The sequence below is a fragment of the Phaseolus vulgaris genome, chromosome 3, assembly GCF_051622355.1.
Source record: "Phaseolus vulgaris cultivar YP4 chromosome 3, ASM5162235v1, whole genome shotgun sequence".
Classification (NCBI taxonomy): domain Eukaryota; kingdom Viridiplantae; phylum Streptophyta; class Magnoliopsida; order Fabales; family Fabaceae; genus Phaseolus; species Phaseolus vulgaris.
In genome coordinates, this window is record NC_143500.1 from 34,704,923 (window position 1) to 34,726,826 (window position 21,904).

The following is a 21,904-nucleotide window of genomic DNA, read 5'->3' on the forward strand; positions in this document are numbered from 1 at the left end:
AAAAATGTCACATGCTTATTACTTTAGACTTTGAAAAATATGACAGTATCCATTCCTAAAAAAATAAAAAACAACAATTCTATAATTCTTTTTAACAATATAACAGTATATATATTAGTACTTTAAGTTCAAAAATTTAAAAATATAATTAATACATTAATTATCGAATAAATATTTTTTTAATGTCAAAATATCATCATTATACTAATAATAAATATTTTTATCACATAAGTTATCTTATTATATATATTTTATTCATTCATTAGAGTACATTTAACATCTCTTGAATTGTTTTTGGCACAAATTAAAACTATGTTATGAGAAATTAAAAATAATAATTTAAGAAATGATATGAGAAAATCTCACAGTGAAAAAATTATTTTTATTATTTTATTATTCTCCTAAATACATTTTATTGACCAATGTACCTTATACAAATCGTTACAATTACATTTCTCAAATCTTACAAAATCTCTCTTGTAACTCGGATAACAAAATAAATTCTATTAATTAAAGCTAATATGTTGAAAAAACTGGAATTGTATCCGTTTTTATTTATAATCATTAATAATGAAATTAAATTTTATATTTTTGTGTGTACACTTTTATCTTTTTTATTTTTATAATTTTTATAAAAAATAGCCATAAAAATTAGAAGTATTTTTATTATATAATTATAATAAATATTTTTTAAATTGATATTAAAATATTTTATAATAATAATAATTATTATATATATATATATCTTTATAAAAAAAATTATTTTGGTGGAAATTTATAAGTATTCCTATTATATAACTATAACATTATACAAATTAATAAAATAATTATGATATTATAAATATAATTTGTTTTATAGTTTTAATTAATTTTATTATAATAATTATTTTTCATTTATATTTATTTTATTATCATAAAAAATATACATGTACGTATATGTTTTCATTAATATTATATTATATTATATAATATAATTATATTTTATTTTAACTACTATTTTTCTATTAAATTATTTTATTAATGATTAAAAAAAATCCTAAACTATACTCTTTAATGTCATCAGATAAAAATTTTGTGAGAAAACATAATATTTTTCCACCAAAACCATGTCGTACTTTCAACTTCACCACTCAAAGATCTTGTTATGTTATGAGTGTGAAAAGTATTTGTTATTTCCTTCACAATCATTTTACTAAGTTTGTAAGAATCAAGAAGAAAAAAAAATTATAAGAACAAGTGAATTCACCATGTATAAATGTACTTTTTAATAAATATTTTGTTAATTGATAACATTGATTCTGCAAAATATAATATTTATGCATTTTTAATGATTCCATATATATATAAATTTAAAATTCAATCACCTAATATAGGTCAATAAATCAAACATTTCATTTCAAGGTAACTAGTACATCTAATTTAAAACAATAACACCACTTTTAATCTATTTAAATTTATATATATATATATAACTATTAATTTACAAAAAAAAATATAGTTAAGTGAAATAAAATATCATTAGCAACACATAGATATAATTTTTTATGGAATAGTTAACCACAATAGATAAACTTTACATCAAACTACTTGTATAGACAAAGTGAGCCTAGATAGTACCTGGTTGTACAATTGTCGAGGTGTTGGTCGTTCGGTCACTCTCTTGCTCTTCACTCTAAGTCTCCTTTCTTAATTTACTGGTATTTGGTCGAGATTGACCTCCAAAAGGTATTCCGACGATCAAGTAAGTACTCAATATTCATAGTATATATTAAGAACTCAATCAAAGAGTACCTTACTCTTCTGTAGAGAGTTTATTGATAGTGTTTGGTCATGAGATCCTTTGTTATAATGGGTCGAATCTATCATATATCAATGTTAGCTGATTTTTAGGGAATGTTCTATAATTTCTTGAGGTGTTATCCAAATTTGGTGAGATGTGTTCTTAATTTTCAAAGAGTCTTTGCAATTGCCTTAACTACTATGTATTATAACTGCTTTAAATATGTCTTTGATCGGTCGATCGATCACCAAAACTAAGTGAGATGACTCGTCCGATACCGACTGACACACAATCTAAGTAAATAACATAAAGAATTTATGTATACAATTAAAAAAAATTATAATTATTTAGTTCCCTTTAATTTAAATGATAAGGATTTTATTTCGAAACAAATTTTTCTTTTAACAAATTTATAAAAAATAAATTAGTAATAACTGAAAAATACTTCTCTTAGTTGACAAGTAAAATTAATTGTTATTTTTATTATTATTTATTTATTTTCTTTATTTTTGTTGATATATTTTTTTTCTAAAATGCTACTATTTCAACAAAAATAATGGAAAAAAATAGTTTCCAAAATTTTCAAAATATATCACCACATCTCAGAAAATTCTTTTAGCAGGGTTAATATTTTAACATTTTTAGAAAATATTTTTTAAACCTATTTTTTTTAAATATCAATTTTTCTTTGAGTTGTTATATACTTATTACGCAGAGTTTGACTCTCGGTATCATCTTTGTATACTCAATTAGATGATAGGTATTGTCTAATTAAAAAAATATTTGTTGGATTTTTGACAACTAAAACATATTTGTGTATATAAATTTTTATTGTCAATTTGTATAATTCAGAATTATATAATATATAGATTCATGTTCCTGTGTCTTACATTTTAAAAATTATACATATCTCTGTATGCGTATACTAGATGCAGATTAATATGTTTTAGTGATTTTTGAATAATTGTTATATCATGTAATTTAAAAGTTATAGATAACAGAACATAAAATTATTATAATTTAAGTGCAACGCATTAGGTAAAACCGCTGTTATTTAATTATAAATTATTATATAAAATTAAATTATTTTTATAATTATTATTTTAAAGTCATACTTAAAATAATGTTTTAGTGTTTTCTTTACCGAGATAATTTTTATATTATTATTCCATCACATTATTTTTGCACCCATACTTTGTAAAATGTATTGTACTTTTGATAAGAAAAAAATACATTTTATTGGGATTAAACATTAAATATATAAAAAAAATGGAACAATAATTTACTACTTTGTGAAAGAAAACTATTTTTTCATAAACCTAGTTACCTATCCTTATATTTAGATAATTAACTTTAAAAATAGTGAACATGAGAATTATATAAAGTGAAAAATATATTTAAAAGAGTACCGATATTTTGACACCCCTAAAAGTTGTTGTTCCAAATTACATCTGGGTGACATGGACTAAGTGATTATGTGACATGATTGGTAGTTCTGAAAAGGGCAACATGGCAAGTGATTCTGAAAAGGGCAACAGCCCAAAAGGCTTTCGATTTGAAATTTCTCAAACTGCAAGCATACCAACAGTGGCAAAGGTGTGCGAAACGTTGACGGCAGAGACACGGACACGTAGTTGGACGGTGACGACGGCGAGGTAGTGCGACGTTGACGGCGGCGAGGTAGTGCGAACGACGACAACGTTGTAGTGCGAATGAGCGGTGGTGTGCGGGGTATGTGACAGGGTTCGGTGTTGTGCATAAGGTGCGCGAATCGTGTGCGAGAAAGGAGGAGAAGGTAAGTGTCTTTATTTTACTTTTTCTGGCATTTTAATTTTTAGGGTTTGATGTTTGTGATTTAGGGTTTTGGTGGTTTAGGGTTTTTCTGTAATGCGTTATAATTTGTATCAGTTGTTGTTGTAGGATATCTGGAAGATGATGGATGAGCATCAAGGAGTGCGTAGTCGCTTTATATCCTCAGTATTGGCATACCACCAAGTAAGAATCACATATGAAGCAAGGTGATGAGAATCAAAAAGATGTTATCAATAGACAAAATGGACAAGGGCCAAAGCATTTAAAGTTCTTCTTATTAGTCTTTGCAAAAGATGAGGCCCAAGCCCAAAGCCCAAGCCCAAGCCCAAGAAGCCCAAGTCCAAACAATGAGGGGCAAGGCCAAGCATTAAATAAAAGAGCATCATTTGAATGACTCTTGTAGGAGGTGTGGATATTAAATAAATAGGTGTGAATGTATTAGAGAGAGTCACTTTGTCCATGTGACTTAGTAGGGGGGTGTAGGTGTAGTTTTTAGGAGGTGTCATAGTAGAAAAAGGTCACACCTCCCATGTGACTTGTTTTTTGTGGGAATTTCAAATGAGTTTTATTTGAAAATTCCCACCTATTTTTCAGCACCTCTAGGCTATAAATAAAGGTGCTTAGCTTGTACAATTCAGATTGGAATTTTATAGTAGAGAGACTATACTCAATTTTGGAGAGAATTTGTGAGTTTTGAGTCTTCCTCTTCTTTGCCTTATCTTGTGAGCTATGGTGAGCTTCAAGTGGTGGCACTCCATCACTTATCTTGGTTCAAGGTTCCAAGTGGCGTGAATGGCTTCTTCCAATTCTCAAAATCCAGCAAGCATCTTATTCTATAAGTGTTCTTCTTCCCTTTTCTTCAATTTTCCATTCGGTAGTTTTGATTCCTAGAGTTTACTTCTTTTTCTACCGTTTATTTTTGTGTTTCCAGCATTGTGTTCTTAATTCTGTTTTGGTTCAGTAGCTATCATTTAAATTATGTCCAGTTTTAATTCTTGTTCTTCTTTCCTTTTGTTTTGATTCAATTTGACAATACATGGACTTCAATATGAGTCTTGGTTGGTGCTTAGTTTTGGTGAGTTCTTGAATTTAGAACATTGATCCAATTCTAAAGTAAAGTGCCTTTCAAATCCAGCTCAAGTTGTTCCTAAGAATGTCAAGAATCATGTGTTCTTGTAGTTACATTCACATCACAAGGGGATGAAGATTTTTGTATGCACTCTTCAATGTGCACACCCTCACTGTGGAAGCTTTGGCAACTTCTTCCACATCTAACCCGATTAAACAAATGCAAATTCTCACTATAGACACCAAATTCAGTACTTTGGATTTCAAAGAAAAGACTATATAGCTTCTTCCATGTGCAGTATATGATGCACCTGTAGAGACTGGAATTCCTCAAAGCATCTTACTAGTAATTTACACTTAGTTTGTCTCTTGGTTTATTTCTATATTTTAATTCTATTAATAGTAATTAATTCTCATCCTTGTCTCTTTGGTGCCAGTATGTTGTTCTGTATCAGATAGTTATTGTATTATATTGGATTCGACCAAAGATGAAGAAGAGGTTAGTAGAATCATTTTTGGTTAAAATGTTATTTTATTTTCATCTAATTTATTGAGAGTTTAGTTAGCTGAAAATTTGGTCTACATTTGACTCATTTGTATTCTACATGCCTTGTGAAAAATATTTGAAAATATCATAAACTTTTGTTGCCCCAATTTAGTTATTGGTGTCCTGAAAAGCCTTTCGTCATTGATGTTACAGGCCTTCCAGTTAGAGTGAAGATTCCATCATGTACCTTTTTAAATTAGTTTTAAATTATTCTGTTATTCGGTTCTTAAATTGTAAACGTGTTGAAATAGTTATTTAGTTTTAAAATTTGCAACTATGTTGAAATTGCTATTTGGTTCCTAAATTTGCAATTGTGTTAAAATTGTTTTTTTTTCCTATCTTTAAGTTGAAATGGTTGATCTGTTTTTGGTACAGTTGTTGATGTTTACACTCTTTTGGCTTCATAATATTGATCATTGCTTCCATCTTTATCTAGAAAAAAATTTATGAATTCTAACTTGTTTTTTAACTTGAAAATTAACACATTTTTATTTATTCCAGGAACTAAATATTGAAGTAGTGCTCTATCAACAAACCAAAATATTATAGGAAGTGGAGGCACCAAGACAAATATTATACTTGACTTGTAATATGTTCAAATATGAAACAATTGTTATTTTGACAATTTAATGTTATCATTTTAATTTACTTGTAGTTTGGATTACTTTGACATTATCAACTTTGTTCTTTCAATGAATAAATGAAGTCATTTACCTTGTGATGATATAAAAACCTTGTGATGGGTCTCCACTCATTTACACATGGGTCCCCACTTACAGTACAGGGGTCCTGTGACCACCACAACATGTCTTTACCCACTCAATTCACGTTCATACCTTTCAACTACTTCCCTTGAAACACATCATGCACTGCCTAGTTCTGAATCCCAAAAAGGAACATGAAAAAAATAACCATACAGAAACCTTGTCAAAGGTCCCCACTTATTAACACATGGGTCCCCACTTACAGTACAGGGGTTCCTATGACCACCACAACATGTCTTTACCCACCCAATTGACGTTTATACCTTACAACTACGTCCCTTGAAATACATCCTGCACTGCCAAGTTCTGAATCCCAAAAATGAACATGCAAAAAAATGAACATGCAGAAACCTTGTCATGGGTCCCCAATTATTTATACATGGGTCCCCACTTACAGTACATTGGTTCCTATGACCACCACAACATGCCTTTACCCACCCAATTGACGTTCATACCTTACAACTACGTCCCTTGAAACACATCATGCACTGCCAAGTGCTGAATCCCAAAAAGCAAGATGGAAGAAATGACCATGCAGAAATGTAGTCATGGGTCCCCACTTATTAACACATGGGTCCCCACTTATAGTACATGGGTTCCTATGACCACCATAACATGCCTTTATCCACCCAATTGATGTTCATACCTTATAACTACGTTCCTTGAAACACATCCTGCATTGCCAAGTTCTGAATCCCAAAAACCAAGATGAAAACAATGAACTTGCATAAACCTTGTCATGGGTCCCTACTTATTTACACATGGGTCCTCACTTACAGTACATCAGTTCCTATCAACAGTTAAAACAACACTCAATATCACTCTATTTATGAAAATATACAAGTTAACATTTTTGTCGTCCAATACACATTTCTGCCTAAAATATGATATATAACAATACATGTGGTTTGCATGTAGTTTTTTTGGTGTTTTGAGAGTTGAGATGGCAATCTAGTGACCTCTTTGCAAGTTAGGCAATTCAGTAGTGGAAGAGTACCTTCAATTGTGGTATGTGAATCTAAGTGGGGACCTTTGAAGAACTTTACGCACTGTCATGTAAGCCTCCAAGTCAATGCTTGCATCTCTCCATTTTTTGGTGTTGTGAGGATTGAGATGGGAGTCCAGTGAGCTCATTGGAAGTTAGGCAATTCAATAGTGCAAGAGTAACTTGAATTTTGCTATGTGAATCTAAGTGGGGACCCCTTTGATTTTCAGCGGGGACATGTGAAGAACTTTATGCAGTGTCATGTAAGTCTCCAAGTCAATGTTTGCATCTCGTTTTTTGGTGTTGTGAGGGTTGAAATGGGAGTCCAGTACACTCATTGGAATTAGGCATTTCAATAGTGCAAGAGTAGCTTGAATTCTGCTATGTGAATCTGAGTGGTGATCCCTTTGTTTTTAAGTAGGGACCTGTGAAGAACTTTATGCACTGTCATGTAAGCCTCCAAGTTAATGTTTGCATCTCATTTTTTTGGTGTTGTGAGGGTTGAGATGGGAGTCCAATGAGCTCATTGGAGGTTAAGTAATTCAATAGTGCAAGAGTAGCTTGAATTATGCTATGTGAATCTAAGTGGTGACCCCTTTGTTTTTAAGTGGGGACCTATGAAGAAGTTTATGCACTGTCATGTAAGCCTCCAAGTCAATGTTTGCATCTCGTTCTTTTGGTATTGTGAGGGTTGAGATGGGAGTCCAGTGAGCTCATTGGAAGTTAGGCAATTCAATAATGTAATAGTAGCTTGAATTCTGCTATGTGAATATGAGTGGTGACCCCTTTGTTTTTAAGTCGGAACCTGTGAAGAACTTTATGCATTGTCATGTAAGCCTCCAAATCGAGGTTTGCATGTGTTTTTTTTTTTTTGTGTTGTGATGGTTGAGATGGCAGTCCAGTGAGCTCAATGGAGGTTAGGCATTTCAATAGTGGAAGAGTAGCTTGAATTCTAGTATTTTCATCTAAGTGTTGTCCCCTTTGTTTTTAAGTGGGGACCTGTGAAGAAGTTTATGCACTGTCATGTAAGCCTCCAAATCAATGTTTTCATGTGGTACGTGCATGGTACACGATCACATATGCATAAAAAGGCTACAACCAAAGAAAATAGCACCAACCTCTTTGCAGAGAAACGGGGAAGTAAGACGGGGAAGACAGTGGCAGTGCAGTTGAGCTCTAAGGAAGACTGTGTGCGGTTGAGCTTTGAGGAAGACAAGACGGTGGTAGTGAGGAGGGAGAGGTTTAAGATTGAGACAGAGTTTTAGGACACTGAAGGAGAAGGAGAGCTTTAAGAAGAGTAAAGAAAAGTAGTGAGAGAAAAAGAGAAGGCAGTGGTGAGAGTGAAGTGTTCTGAGTGTAGCAGAGTATTGTACGTAATTCATTAAAATAATTATTGATTAATATTTTTTTGTACTTAATTTCAATTTGGTTTGTCTTACTCTGCATGTGCTTTTTGATTTCTTCTTCATCCATCTCCGCTACGTGCAAGTGTCCTTACCTTTGCAAGTTCTCATTTTAGCTTTGTTGTTGGATTAGGTAAACGCAATGATTTGATTTGAGCAAGGTGGGGTGGATGTTTTAAATGATTATTTAGAGCGTGCCATTCGAGGATAAGGTAAAGGAAAGGATAACACGTAACCTTAAATTGGAACACGTAAATAAATGTTATATAATTTATGCATGTGCTGCTGTATAGTTTTGGTGAAGTCCATTCTAATGTTTTTATGCAAAATATTATTTTATTTATATTGAAATAAATTCATCTTTTTCATTAACACTGTTCTCCTTTATTAATATTTTTTTTTATTCACATTCATTTTCTTCATCATCATTTACTTTTTCTTTTCTTTTTTTTTCCTTTTATTGAAGATGGTTGCATTACAACCAAAACTTTGTTTTTTAAAAATATTGTCCTTAGTGTTAACTACATCGATTCAAATTAAATTAACATTAACTAAAATATTTAATCAAGAATTGTTATATTTATATAATACATAAAAAGGTAAAAGATAAATAAAAATAACTGATACTGATAGAACACTTACAAAAATATGAATGTTTTGTATTTAAGTAATAGTTTGGATATTCTGCTTCTCTATTATACTTAAATAGTTTGGATATTCTATTTAAGTAATAGTTTGGGATTTAACTTAGTTGCTCCAGACTTAATTTTGTACTGTCATAGTGGTATTGATGATGTCTGTCTAAATAAGGGGTGATGAAAGCATAAGTTTGTGCCCAGTGGACGAATTATGCATGTTTTGAATCGAGTATTTTGTAAGAATCAGGATGGATTGGTGGACATATTGATGGTGGGTTTAGGATTTCGCAGTGTAATTTTCCCATTCCTAGTTGGTGACGGGTTATCTGATTGTCATTGGGTTATCTCACACAAAAAGTGGAAATGAGGGCATGGATAAGTGGTCATTTGTGTAATACTTTTTGCACACAGCAGATAATGTTTTTTAATTTAACTTAATTTGGACCAGGCTTTAGTTTTTTTACTGTAGAAGTGGTCATGGTTTGTGGTGATCCCTGTCTATATAAGTGAGGATTACAGTGTACGTTTCTGCCCCATGCACGAATTATGCCATTTTTTAAGTGGGTATTTGGGAGAACCATGATGAATTAATGGACCTATTGGAGGTGGATGGATGGTCTCAAGTTTTTTTTGCATTCCCAATTGGTCAGGGGTGATGTGGTGGTTATTGGGTTTTCTTCCATAAAAAGTGGGGATGAGTGCATGAATAAAAGGTGATATGAGTTATAGTTTCAGCACATAGCACATAATGTTTTTGAATTGAGCTTAATTTTATCCAGACTATAGTGTTTTTACTCACATTGGTCATGGTATGTGTTGATCCATGTCTATATAAGTGGTGATCACAATATAAGTTTGTGCCCCATGCACAAATTGTGTAATTTTTTAACTGGGTATTTGGGAAAAGCGGGATGAATTGATAGACCTATTGGAGGTGGGTGGATGGTCCCAAGGTTTTTTTTTGCATTCCGAGTTGGTCAAGGGTGATGTGGTGGTTATTGGGTTTTCTTCCATAATAAGTGGGAATGAGTGCATGAATAAGTAGTGATATTAGTAACATATTTGGCACATAGCACATAATGTTTTTCAATTGAGCTTAATTTTGTATAGACTATAGTGTTTTTACTCACATTGGTCATGGTATGTGTTGATCCCTGTCTCTATAAGTGGTGATCACAATATAAGTTTGTGCCCTATGCACAAATTGTGTCATTTTTTAACTGGGTATTTGGGAAAAGCGGGATGAATTTATGGACCTATTGGAGGTGGGTGGATGGTCCCAATGTCTTTTTTGCATTTCCAGTGGGTCAGGGGTGATGTGGTGGTTATTGGGTTTTCTTCCATAATAAGTGGAAATGAGATGAATAAGTGGTGATATGAGTAACAGTTTATGCCAAGAGCACATAATGTTTTTCAATTGAACTTAATTTGGTCCAGGCTATATTTTTTTACTGTCACGGTGGCCCTGGTATAGTTTTCTTGTAATCATGCTCAAGTAAACTAAAGAAGATTGTAAGCAGATTGCAAGCTCATAAGGTTACTTTTTTTTATCAATAATTAATAAATATATTAAATGAAACTGATAAGTTAAGGATATTTCAAACTTTTATAAGCCTAAATACAAGAATTGTGTCCAAAAAAAATCTTATAATGCAGTTTAAATATGGCTCAACAAGCTGTGAAAAAAATTAAGCAACACATTTCTTGAAGATTAGGCTCATAAAGTTACCTTTTCTTTAATAGAAGGAATTGTAACTCATCTATGAACCGTATCTAATACATATCTTTAATGAGACAGTATTACTTAAATTATCACATAATTACCGAAATTATAAAATATTACTTGATTTATTGCATTATTTTGTATTTGATAATTTGGTCGGCCGGTTAGTGACGTGGTTACCTTTGACCTATACACTATTTATAGAGAAATGTTGGATTGGAAAGACTAGTATCCAAACCAAGCAGGCATTTCACTTTATACATTCCACATTGTCATTTGTCCACTCCAACGCACTTTTTCATTATGGAAATGGGGTTATGGTCCACTCCATCCATACAATTACGCACCTAAATCTCTTATTTATTAGACCATACCTATAATCCTTTACTTTCATTTCTGCTAAACATTTTATAGCTTTTCACATATACAATTGATCCTAGTACAAAATATCAATTTTCATGAGTAAAAAAAAATATGTGAACAACACTTACAATCTTGAAGAAACTTTGTCAAAAAGATCCTTTTTTTAATAAGATATGCAAACCTAAAATTCATCCACTCCATTTTTTTCACTAAAATGAATCTTTTGCTTTGATACCTCTTGATGAGAAACATGAGGGAAGAAACAAAAAGATAACTAGTTACACAAAAGAATATAACCTCATCTTCATCCAAAATGTTAAGAAAACATAAACCTGAAAATTTTTTCACTTAGATATACTGCTGAATTTTTCTGTTCACTTAGATATATTGCACTAAGGTAAATTATTTATTTAATAAAACAAATAAAACAGAGAACAGAATATAACACAGAGAGAACAACTCACGTAACAAAAAAATCTAAATAAACCCTAAACCACAAAAGCCACAAGCACAAACAACCCATTCAAAATCCTAAAATGGCAAAAGACCCAAAAAAAAAACTCACTTACCTTCTCATCGGTCCTCGCACTCCGACCACAAGTCCTTCACACTCCGGTCACAAGCTCCTCGCACACCACCGCAAGCTCTTCACACTCCGGTCGCAAGCTCTTCGCACACCACCGTAACCACTTCGCACACCACCGCAACCACTTTATTTCACTCTTTCTCACTGATCCTCTCTTCCAAAGAATATCACGAACAGGAGACTTGAAGACCGGTTTTGCAAATTAAAATTTCTCCTTGCATTGCTATTTTACAAAATTGCCCCAGCCACGTAATCAACTTAGTCACGTCATAAAGTTGTATTCTGGGGTTTATGGGTGTCGAAAAATCATTTTCCTATTTAAAAAAAATAAATTAACATGTATGAAATTGGAAAATGATTATTTGACACTCATTATTCCACCCTACACCTCACCAAATATTAATTTTTTAATTTTTTTAATTTTAAAAATTATTTTAACATTTTTCATTTTTTTTATATTTTTCACTAATAATTTTTTTTATTTATTTTATTTTTATAAATATTAATATTTTATTATAGATAGTAGAGTGAAACAAGATATCAAAATATAATTACCCTATCAAATTTAAGTGTTTGGTATAAAATTTCAAGGATTGAATTGAGCAGCAGAAGGGTTTTTGGGAGCTATTAGGTGAGTGTCTGAGGGAGTGAAAATGGTAGAAACAAAAACAAATCCAATTACCAACCCTTAAAGAAAATAGCAGTGGGAGTTCCAGAGTCCTTTGTGAAATTGCTTCTCTTCCATCTCCGTGCAGTGCAGGTTTTGGAGGTAAACTGCTTTTGGATAATCAAAATTGCAACATTATTATTGATTATTGGTGGGTGATATTATTTATACATTGAAGTGAGTTTTGCAAATTTGTCCAAAAATGGAATCGGTGCCAAACGGGGAGGAACCGACTTCGTGGGATGAGTTATACAACATCAATTTGATGCCTTCCGAGTTGTTCTTCAAGTTCCGAAAAGAACTTCAGGGCATTCGAGTTGGTCTTAATATGGAGGTTCTTTTCTGTTCCCTTTTATGGCTATCCATTCTTGTCAAACTCATTCATTTATAGTTCTCTCTTTTTATAATTTACCATTTTTTTTTTACATATGTTTCATGTAAGTTATGTTTTCGTTCGGACTAAACTGTCATCTTTGTATTCCTAAATTTGTGGGGTGTTATGTTAGATAATAGTAAGATATATTTTAACCAGAGTAATTAGTTCAATTTGGCAATTTGGGGACTTATTTAACATACTAAGGCTTTCACTTTTAAGGAGTAAGGTTAGTCTTTACCTTTTTTTTTCATAAGTATAAGTAATATGGAGAGATAGATGCTGTGAAGTTCTTTTATTAATCATGTTTCATGAAGGATAATTTAGACTGAAAAGCCTACAGGTGGTTATATATACTTATATGCAAAGGATAATAAAGAAAAGCTTAGGGGATGTCACTTTTAAACCACAGGGAGGAAAACCTATTGTGATTTATTCTTACATTTTGTATGATTCTAAACCTTGTATTTTTTTTGTAGGAGCACTTAGATGTCTGTCTATCAAGATATTATTCTTTGTTGCTTAATTCTGCATCTGTTGACTATTGTTTTTATCATGTCTACTTGGTTAAAAAAACCATCTGTTGCAAACATGCAAGAAGTATAAAAAAGAACACTAAAATTTGTAGGAACGATGCTCTATAAAGTTTAACTGTCTATATGCATAGGCATGATGACTACAAGTCAATTGTCAATTAGAAGGTTAATGTTGGAGTTTTTGTGTACTAGTCAATTATTTACTTATGATGACTAGTTCTACTTATTCAGGAGATCCTTTTTTTTGGGTGCAGTTCTACAATGCCCCAGTCAATGAATATCAAGCCAAGCTTGTATTGAAGCCTCTAACACCTGAATGGAAGTGGAAGATAATTTATGAACCCCTTCATCATGATGTTCGTGTTCTCTCAAAAAAGATTCCCATCACCAAATTTCTTAATCTTCAGGTTTGGTGGTGTCTATTTTTCATGTCATGACAATTTATTGTGATGGTTACTGAAAATGTTTGAAAATAGTATTAGATAACAGTGTTCATGTGCTTGTGTTTGTATATGTTGACCCCATTGTTTTTTATGCCATGATAAGTTCTTGTCCTTCTTGTAAAATTTCATTTGAAATTATTCATACTGACATAAACAGTGCAGGTTGGTATAGGACACAATTTTCAAATGCACGCTACTGGTTGGAAATGGAAGCTTACCACTTGTTTGGGTGGAGATGGTATATCTCGAATCCGAAATAAGACATCAGTTGGCTTGTTTCCTGGTTTTGACTTACGTTTTGGATGGAGGGCGGACTATGTTCTTCCTGAAATTACTGGGCAAGTTTTGTAATTTTGTCAGAATAATAGCTTTGAAACTAAAATACATCTATCAGTGTTTAGAAAATATACTCTGATAAATTATTTTGGGATAAGCTGTATTACATTTTATTTTATTCATTTAGTTACTTGCTATCTACTATGTTTTGTTTCATGAATGACTGATTAATTTAAATTTCAAACCTTAACAGGGCTCTGGGTACTGATGAACCATTGTTCAACATGCACTCGGGACGACTACAAGCCTCACTAGATAGAGTTGAGGCCATCTTAACCCACAGTGATAATGCTTGATTTGGGTATAGAAGATAATGTTAATGAGGTATGATATGACCCCATTCCCTTTTGAAAGAAGTTCCAAGTAGTGGTTGAAGACAATAACATCAGCAAACAGGATAAAGGAATAAATGTATGCTGAAAGTTGAAAATAGCATTTCTTTATTCACTTCGATTACTCTTTCAATTTATGAAGATTAAGATCAGAAATATATACAATGATGCTTTATGTGCATTGGATTTTAGCATATTTTATAAATTATTTTATGCTGTGGACACTGAATCTAAATATTGCAGTTGAGAGGAAAAAGGGAAATATATGTAGTTATTAAGAATTATACCTCTTTTCCAAGTCTCTGCAGATCATGCTGTTGCAGTAATCTTTTCTTTATAACATTATTTTTTGTAATAAAAAATTGCACAGAACAATATTTTTGTAATGAAAAATGACTTGGTTGTTTTGATGTTGGCAAAATTAAATACTTCATGATAATTAGCTCAACACTAGTTGTTACGTGAGATTGACAGCTTTCCTGATCCGAGTATAGTTTCTGCAGTGTGTAAGTCCAATTTTGAAATATGCACTACCTGCATACAAGTCTCAAAAGTGGAGTCAAGATGATGCCGGGAACGTTTTTCGTAAATCGTGACATGGCCCCTATTTAAAAACTATGGAGCGTCTGTTACTGAGTAAAACTACTCATGTCTTCAAAGGGACTATTTTTACTTGCTTTGCCAGTGCAAAAATTTGTACATGTGACTGTAATTAGTACTTTCGAACCCAGATTTAAGATTTTGCAAAATTTCTTGATTGCTCCTCCAAATATCCATGTTTTACCATAGAGAATAAGAATGTGAAATTTGAGTGCATAATTATTCAATTGTTGAAGATGGCCAAGTGCCTATAGCTATATAAACCAAATTGCACTATCCCGTGGCAGGGCAGGGGCACAGAAGTACTAGTCTCTTTTCTCTGTCAATTTTAGTGGAAAACTCGTGGAATAAAAATCTAATACTCCATCGGATACCTGTAAAAGCTGAATACTATACTACATACATGTAGTACACACAAATAAATCCCCTTTTCTCTTTGTGGCAAGAGAACCTTATTTTTAAGAAAATTGAAGTTAACATCAGTGGCATAGTGAGATCTTACAAGATCATCTGCATATTATCAAATTCGTATCACGAGACCATCAATCTTATGTTGTTAAATGCTGAAAGGGGTACATTCCGTGATACTAATCCGAGTCAGCGGGTATTTTTAATAATGTGTACGTTATTGTCACATTCATATTGTACTACACTACCAGTTACTTTTGTAACGTAGCTCCATCAATGATTCATAATCATCAGTTTTCTTATTCAAGGCAGGTTTGAATGCCTGTGGAGGGAATATAACACTGCCCAAGAATCAGTAAAAAAAAGTGGGACCTCCCTTATGCTAGCCGTTATACCCATCCTTAACGGTACCTTTCACCCCCTTATAAATTCAAATCATCCTCCACCCTCTTCAAAAGCCAAAGCAAACAAACAAGTCTCAAGAATTCAAACAAGTCAAAGCAAATGGCTTCCTCCAAGCTCAGAAAGACATGTTCCTTCACAAACCTTGTCCTTAGCTGTTTGAATTTCTCTCTCTTTATCCTCTCAGCATCCTCATTTGCACCCACAATTCTCCTCAAGATGCCCCCAACTTCATTTGGGCTGGCTCTCCTCATGGTTTCTGGCATCTCACTTCTCTCATCTTTTGTGGGCTTCTACTCCCAGCTCACACACTTCTGTTTCCTCACCCACATTTCACTTCTACTAGCCTCCTTAATAGGACAAGTGCTGAGTATATTGGCCTTGTTCACAAAAGAGAAAGCAAGCATGTCCCTTCTGAAATCACCAAGGGACCCCAAAGAAGCCAAACTTTTGTTGAGGCTGGAATGTGGGGCCTTGATGGCAATGTGCATGTTGCAGTGTGTGGTGTTGGTGCTGAATTGTGCAGTGCAAAGTTGTTGGGTGAAGAATTATGAGGAACTGAACGCAGAGAGGGAGGCCTCAGCAAGGAAGAGGAGTAGAAGGATTGCTGAAGTGCAAGAGGAGTCCATGACTAATGCAACCAAGATGGCAGAAATGAAAGCTAAAGAATTGGATGATAAAATGAAAAGCAAGTATGGGAAGTGGGTGAAGACTGATTTTGAACCCTGAGGCTGAGGTTATTCAACCTTTTGCTCTGTCTTCCTTCTACCTTGTACTATTAGTGCAGATATTTGCATTATTGTTTTTTTATTTGTTGGTGTTGGTGTTGGTTGTTTGGGGTCACTATGAGGGTGGCCATTGAATTTGAATGTTGTGAGCATTCAAGGTAGGAGTAATCTTTTTTACTGAACTAGTGTATTTACCTGTGCCTAGCATGGATTGTTTTTCTCATACAATATAATGTTATATTAAAAATTTGATTAAATAATCATATTTTATATCAGAAGATGTAATAAGAAGTTGAAGTCTAACTTAAAAAAGGATGAGTCTATTTATTCTTAAAAGCCAAATTAAAAGGATTTAGATATATGAAGGATACTACAGTTAGATATTTACTAATAACAAGCCATTCTGCGATACATACAGGGGTAAATAAGTAAAAAAACCTCATACCTAACTGTTACCGGAATTTAAACAAAATTAATAGAATTAAATTTTTTGAATTAAGATGGTAATCTTTTTTATTATACTAAAAATATAATATGTCAATACTTATACTGAACTAATTATTTACCTAAATAAAAAAATTATAAATATTTACGGTTTATGGATTAAAATATCAAATTAATCAATCCGTTCTAGATAGATAATTCATAACGGTTAAACTAAAAATAAACAAGTCAGTTTAATATAATAATAGAATTAAAAAAATAATTTTAATTTTTTTTATCATACGAGCAACAAAATATATATATTTATTATATTAAATTGACTATTTATTTTATTTAAAATAATAAATACTTATTATTTATAGATTAAGATGTCAAATGGTTCAATCCATATAAATCAATCAATTTCTCTTATAGATCATTTATAACAGTTAACTAAAAATAAATAAGTCAGTTTAATTTAAATAAATAAGTTAATTTAATATATCATGTAATAGTACAATTAATTTAAATAACTTATAATATCATTTCTTGATTATATTCAATGCTTGATATATTGTACTAGAAAAGCAAATACAGTATTTTCTCCACAATGTTCAATGTTAAGGATGATTAGTTATAGAAGCGTCTTTTAATAATCTACAATTTAATTATTAATTATTTAAAATATTAATTAATTTTTATATATACTTATATCATAAATAATAAAACATATATTCATACCATTAATTTTTAAATACACAATTTTAATTTTTATTACTGACTATAAAGTTATATTACTTAGAATATAAAATTATATTATTTATAATACATGTGGAATAGAAATTTAAATTGTGATTTATTTAGCATGTATTTTAAATAATATAACTATATTTATATTAAATAATAAAAATAAAAATTATGCATTTAATTGCACATGTGAATAAAAGAATTTATTCAAATTATAAATAATAAATAATGTATAGTGTATTTTAATCCTCCGAGAAAAAAAAAGAAAGATAAATAAGAGTAATTTAAATTAAAAGTACATTTGAAAAGAAAAAGAAAAAGTCATATTTACTTAAAAGATTTTAAAAAATCTATATTTTTTTTTATTAAACCAATTTAACTACACTGAGATGGTATGTCCCTCTGCAATCAAGTTCACGTCATGATACTAAAAAAATTTGAATAACAAGATTATTATATGGACTAGACATCACACTAATCTTACATTTTCTCATGTGTTACATTATCTAATCTAATATGATCAATTAATTTGAATGTTATTTTTCAATGTCCAAAGCATAAATATGAATTTCTGTGTCAATTCAGCAAAATTGTTATTCCTGAAAATATGAATATAGATATTATATAGAAGTTTATCAAATATATATTTTTAACAGTATAACCCTCTAACTCTAGTCTGGTTATAATGTTCAAATCCATGTATGACTTAAACTACTTTGAAGTTTGAGTAAAAGATCTTGATGATATCTTTGTATTATGTACAATTTTGAGAGAAAAATTGATTCAATATCTAATATCTATTATGTTAGGTATTAATGAAATTGTAATTTAGACTGAAGAAAGAATGATCCAATTCTTATAATCCCTTGGGATAAAAAAATTGCCTTGATGCAAAATTCTTCAAGTATTTAATCATTTGATTGTGCCTTTTGAAATATTGAGAGTGGTCTAAAATATGTTTCATCAATGGTAGATCAGGAGGAGAGTCTCTATCAATTTGTGCAAGGGTATTATCTTTTGTATATCTTTCTTACTGGAGAAAAATACACGCGAAAGCAACACACAATCACGAATCAATTGCAGAAAAATAAACGACACAAGATTTAACGTGGTTCGGTTGTCAACTGCAACCTACATCCACACGGGCAACTATTAGGTTTTCATTCAGTCTTGTTGCACGCAAATTACTAGTACAATGATTTCTTTAAATAGAGATTATAGAAGGGATACACTGATTAAACTCACTCACTAAACATGGTGTCTAGTCAGCCCAACCCAATTGGCCATGACTCATACCCAACAATCTCCCACTTGAAGCCACGAAACAATGTTCACATGCGCTTCAACTGTGTACAATGATTAAGCTCACTCACTAAACATGGTGTCTAGTCAGCCAAACCCAATTGGTCTTGACTTCATACCCAACAATCTCCCACTTGAAGTCATGGAACAATGTTCACCTGCGCCGCTTCAACTGTGTACATGTACTTCGACGGAACTCAATGTTCCACCTCTAGTTGCCACTAGCCTTCTCAATTATTTTGAAGACTTCGTTAAAATTCCCCTGAGTTTCAACACGTCAGTCACTGACCTGTTCTTTGTTCCTACCGACTCCCACTTACAGGAACTGTCGGATCCTGGAATAGCCTGAGAACAAACATACTCCAAAATCAACAAGAAATTTTCTGGAGATGTTTCAACAACTGGAATACTGGTTCTCCTAACCCATGTTTCAACAGCTGGAATATTGGTTCTCCTAGCCCACTGTTGTCTAGGAACCTCAACTGAAGCACGACCCGTGCTCCCAATGCCATAAGTACCTTTGACTAGTCTGCCTGAACTTTTCCATGCTCGTTCATCCTGAATCTGACTTGTGGCTCTGGGTTTCTCTCTTGTAAAGACAACCCTCTTTCTGCCACGAGATTTTGTGAACTGGACTTTGTTTATCTTCTGAACTGGGACCGTCACTCCCTCAGACAGTAATCTGATCATATACAACGAACCTTTCTTTCTTCCGTGGGCCATGACAAGATTTCCCTTGACGAACTTCCACTGTTGATTTCCGAACTTCACTTCATGTCCCTGTTCGTCCAACTGCCTAACATAAATCAAACTTTTCGTCAAGCTTGGTTCAACTCTAACATCTTTCAAAGTCCAGAAACCAACTGGTGTCTTCAACACTATGTCACACATGCCCGTAACATCAAGAGTTGTGTTGTCTGCTAGTCTTACCTTTCCAAAGTCTCCAATAACTAGATTCTGCAATGCTATCCATGACCTAGGAATCCACACTGCTATCCGCGCAACAGACTAAAAGGTCGTCGTCCGTGAAGTCTTCTGTAATGTTGACTTATTTATCATTTGGGCATTGATTCCTGAAATGCCCCACCTCCTTGTAGTTCCAACATGTTACACTTGAACACTCCCGAGTCTTTGATTGACTCCTTCTTTTATTCTTGCTCCCACTATCTCTGATATTTCTCTTACCTCTGATGACATATAGCGATTCACTAGATAATTCCCAAGAACTCCTTCGGACATCCTCGCCAAGAATGAGATCATGAATTTTCTCAAAAGTGAATCAATCGGATCCTGGTGAACTGGTAACTGCGGTAACCGTTCCGGACCAACTGTCAGGCAAAGACAATAACAATAATAAAGCTTGAACTTCATCATCGAACTTAATGCCCACCAACGTAAGTCTGGCTAAGATCAAATATTGATATGCTCAATAACTGAACTGTCATAATTTCGTGCCGCAGCGAAAAACAGCCACATCCCGCGTCTATCACTGCACCGTCACTGTTGCACCAGCAGAAAAATGCACGCGCCACCCTTCGTCTTCCGTCACTGTCATCGCACTGCACCTCCGTGTCATCTCGCTCACCGCAAGCACCTGCACCTGTTCGTCGCAGTGAAACGTGATCCGTCGTCGCACTGGCGCACTCCGCCAAACTGCCTAGACACGACCCTACTACGAGCAAGCCACCTGCACAACGTCGCGAGCCGCCACCACTCCTGTCGTGACCCACACCACTGCACGTCGCACTGCCTACTGCGTGCACCTGCCGTAAGTCACAGGTCTAGGCTGTCGCGAATCTTGGGCCACCGTGAAACCCTAACTTTGGGATGCCGCTGTAGTCCCTGCGAAACCCTAGCTTTGGGACGCTGTTGCCGACTCTGCGAAACCTTAACTTTGGGACGCTATTGCAACCCTTGCGAAACCCTAGCTTTAGGATGCCGCTGCCGCTGCAGCAGCAACTTTCACGTCTAGTTGATTAATTTCTGCTGATTGGATCTCTAGTGTGTAAACGAACCAGGCTCTTATACCACTTGATGGGAAAAACGCAAGCGGAAGCAACACACACCATCAAGAATCAACTGCAGAAAAATAAACGACACAATATTTAACGTGGTTCGGTTGCCAACTGCAACCTACATCCACAAGGGTAACTATTAGGTTTTCATTCAGTCCTATTGCACGCCAATTACAAGTACAATGATTTCATTAAATATAAATTATAAAAGGGACAGAATGATTAAGCTCACTCACTAATCATGGTGTCTAGTCAGCTCAACCTAATTGGTTATGACTTCATACCCAACAATCTCCCACTTGAAGCCACGAAACAATGTTCATCTGTGCTTCAACTGTGTACAATGATTAAGCTCACTCACTAAACATGGTATCTAGTCAGCTAAACCCAATTGGTCTTGACTTCATACCCAACACTTACCTCTCTGACTTTTACCTTTGGATGAAGAAGATATTATTTATCACTTACAAAATATGAACCACATTTATAATAAACTAAATATGAAATATTAGAATTAACAAATACACAAGGAAAGTGGTTACTTATATCACAATAAATATTAATTTAAAAAGGGTCAATAAATAAAACATTCAATGACATTTTTAACAAATGAACATAAAATATTCATAAAAATAAGTTAAAGTTAAAGTTTTACAGCATATTACAAATCATTGAAAGATATAATATCTACTAATTTCACTCATTAATTTTAACAATGGTTTGGATGAAGTAGAGAATTCGCATCATATGATAAACTTTTATAGAAAGACGCATAACAGATAAACCTTACTTTCTCAAATTTTAACTAATATTTCTTATATATCAGATTTTATATATTAGATTATTGAGTTATGCCACATTATGTATATAATCATTTTTAAGCATTTTAAAATTAAAAGCAAATTTAATAATACAAAAGCCAT

General features: G+C 32.8%; 2 protein-coding genes across 7 annotated transcripts; both read left to right on the forward strand.

Annotated features, from left to right (window-relative positions):
- Positions 1-12,243: 12,243 nt before the first annotated feature.
- Positions 12,244-16,772, forward strand: ORG4 (OBP3-responsive protein 4 (ORG4)). Of its 6 annotated transcripts, none has more exons than XM_068607650.2 (6): positions 12,244-12,438; positions 12,515-12,670; positions 13,500-13,652; positions 13,851-14,026; positions 14,218-14,348; positions 14,860-16,772. In XM_068607650.2, the coding sequence occupies exons 2-5, from the start codon at positions 12,539-12,541 to the stop codon at positions 14,318-14,320; spliced, it is 564 nt and encodes a 187-aa protein (XP_068463751.1). In that variant the 5' UTR covers positions 12,244-12,438; positions 12,515-12,538; the 3' UTR covers positions 14,321-14,348; positions 14,860-16,772. The 6 variants fall into 6 exon arrangements, 3 of the variants coding, with proteins under 3 accessions (XP_068463751.1, XP_090156830.1, XP_068463752.1); XR_016519703.1 differs by having other exon boundaries at positions 12,265-12,438; positions 13,851-13,926; positions 14,860-15,175; XM_068607651.1 differs by having other exon boundaries at positions 12,265-12,438; positions 14,851-15,175.
- LOC137807171 (Putative membrane lipoprotein) lies at positions 15,869-16,772 on the forward strand. The gene has a single exon (XM_068607649.2). The coding sequence runs from the start codon at positions 15,869-15,871 to the stop codon at positions 16,493-16,495; it is 627 nt and encodes a 208-aa protein (XP_068463750.2). The 3' UTR covers positions 16,496-16,772.
- Positions 16,773-21,904: the final 5,132 nt, after the last annotated feature.

Excerpts from the sequence above, each read along its gene's own strand:
- ORG4 (XM_068607650.2), top strand. The coding sequence starts at position 12,539 with ATGGAATCGGTGCCAAACGGGGAGGAACCGACTTCGTGGGATGAGTTA. Across the intron at positions 13,653-13,850 it reads CCAAATTTCTTAATCTTCAG|GTTGGTATAGGACACAATTT; the intron begins GTTTGGTGGTGT and ends TAAACAGTGCAG. Across the intron at positions 14,027-14,217 it reads GTTCTTCCTGAAATTACTGG|GGCTCTGGGTACTGATGAAC; the intron begins GCAAGTTTTGTA and ends AAACCTTAACAG.
- LOC137807171 (XM_068607649.2), top strand. The coding sequence starts at position 15,869 with ATGGCTTCCTCCAAGCTCAGAAAGACATGTTCCTTCACAAACCTTGTC.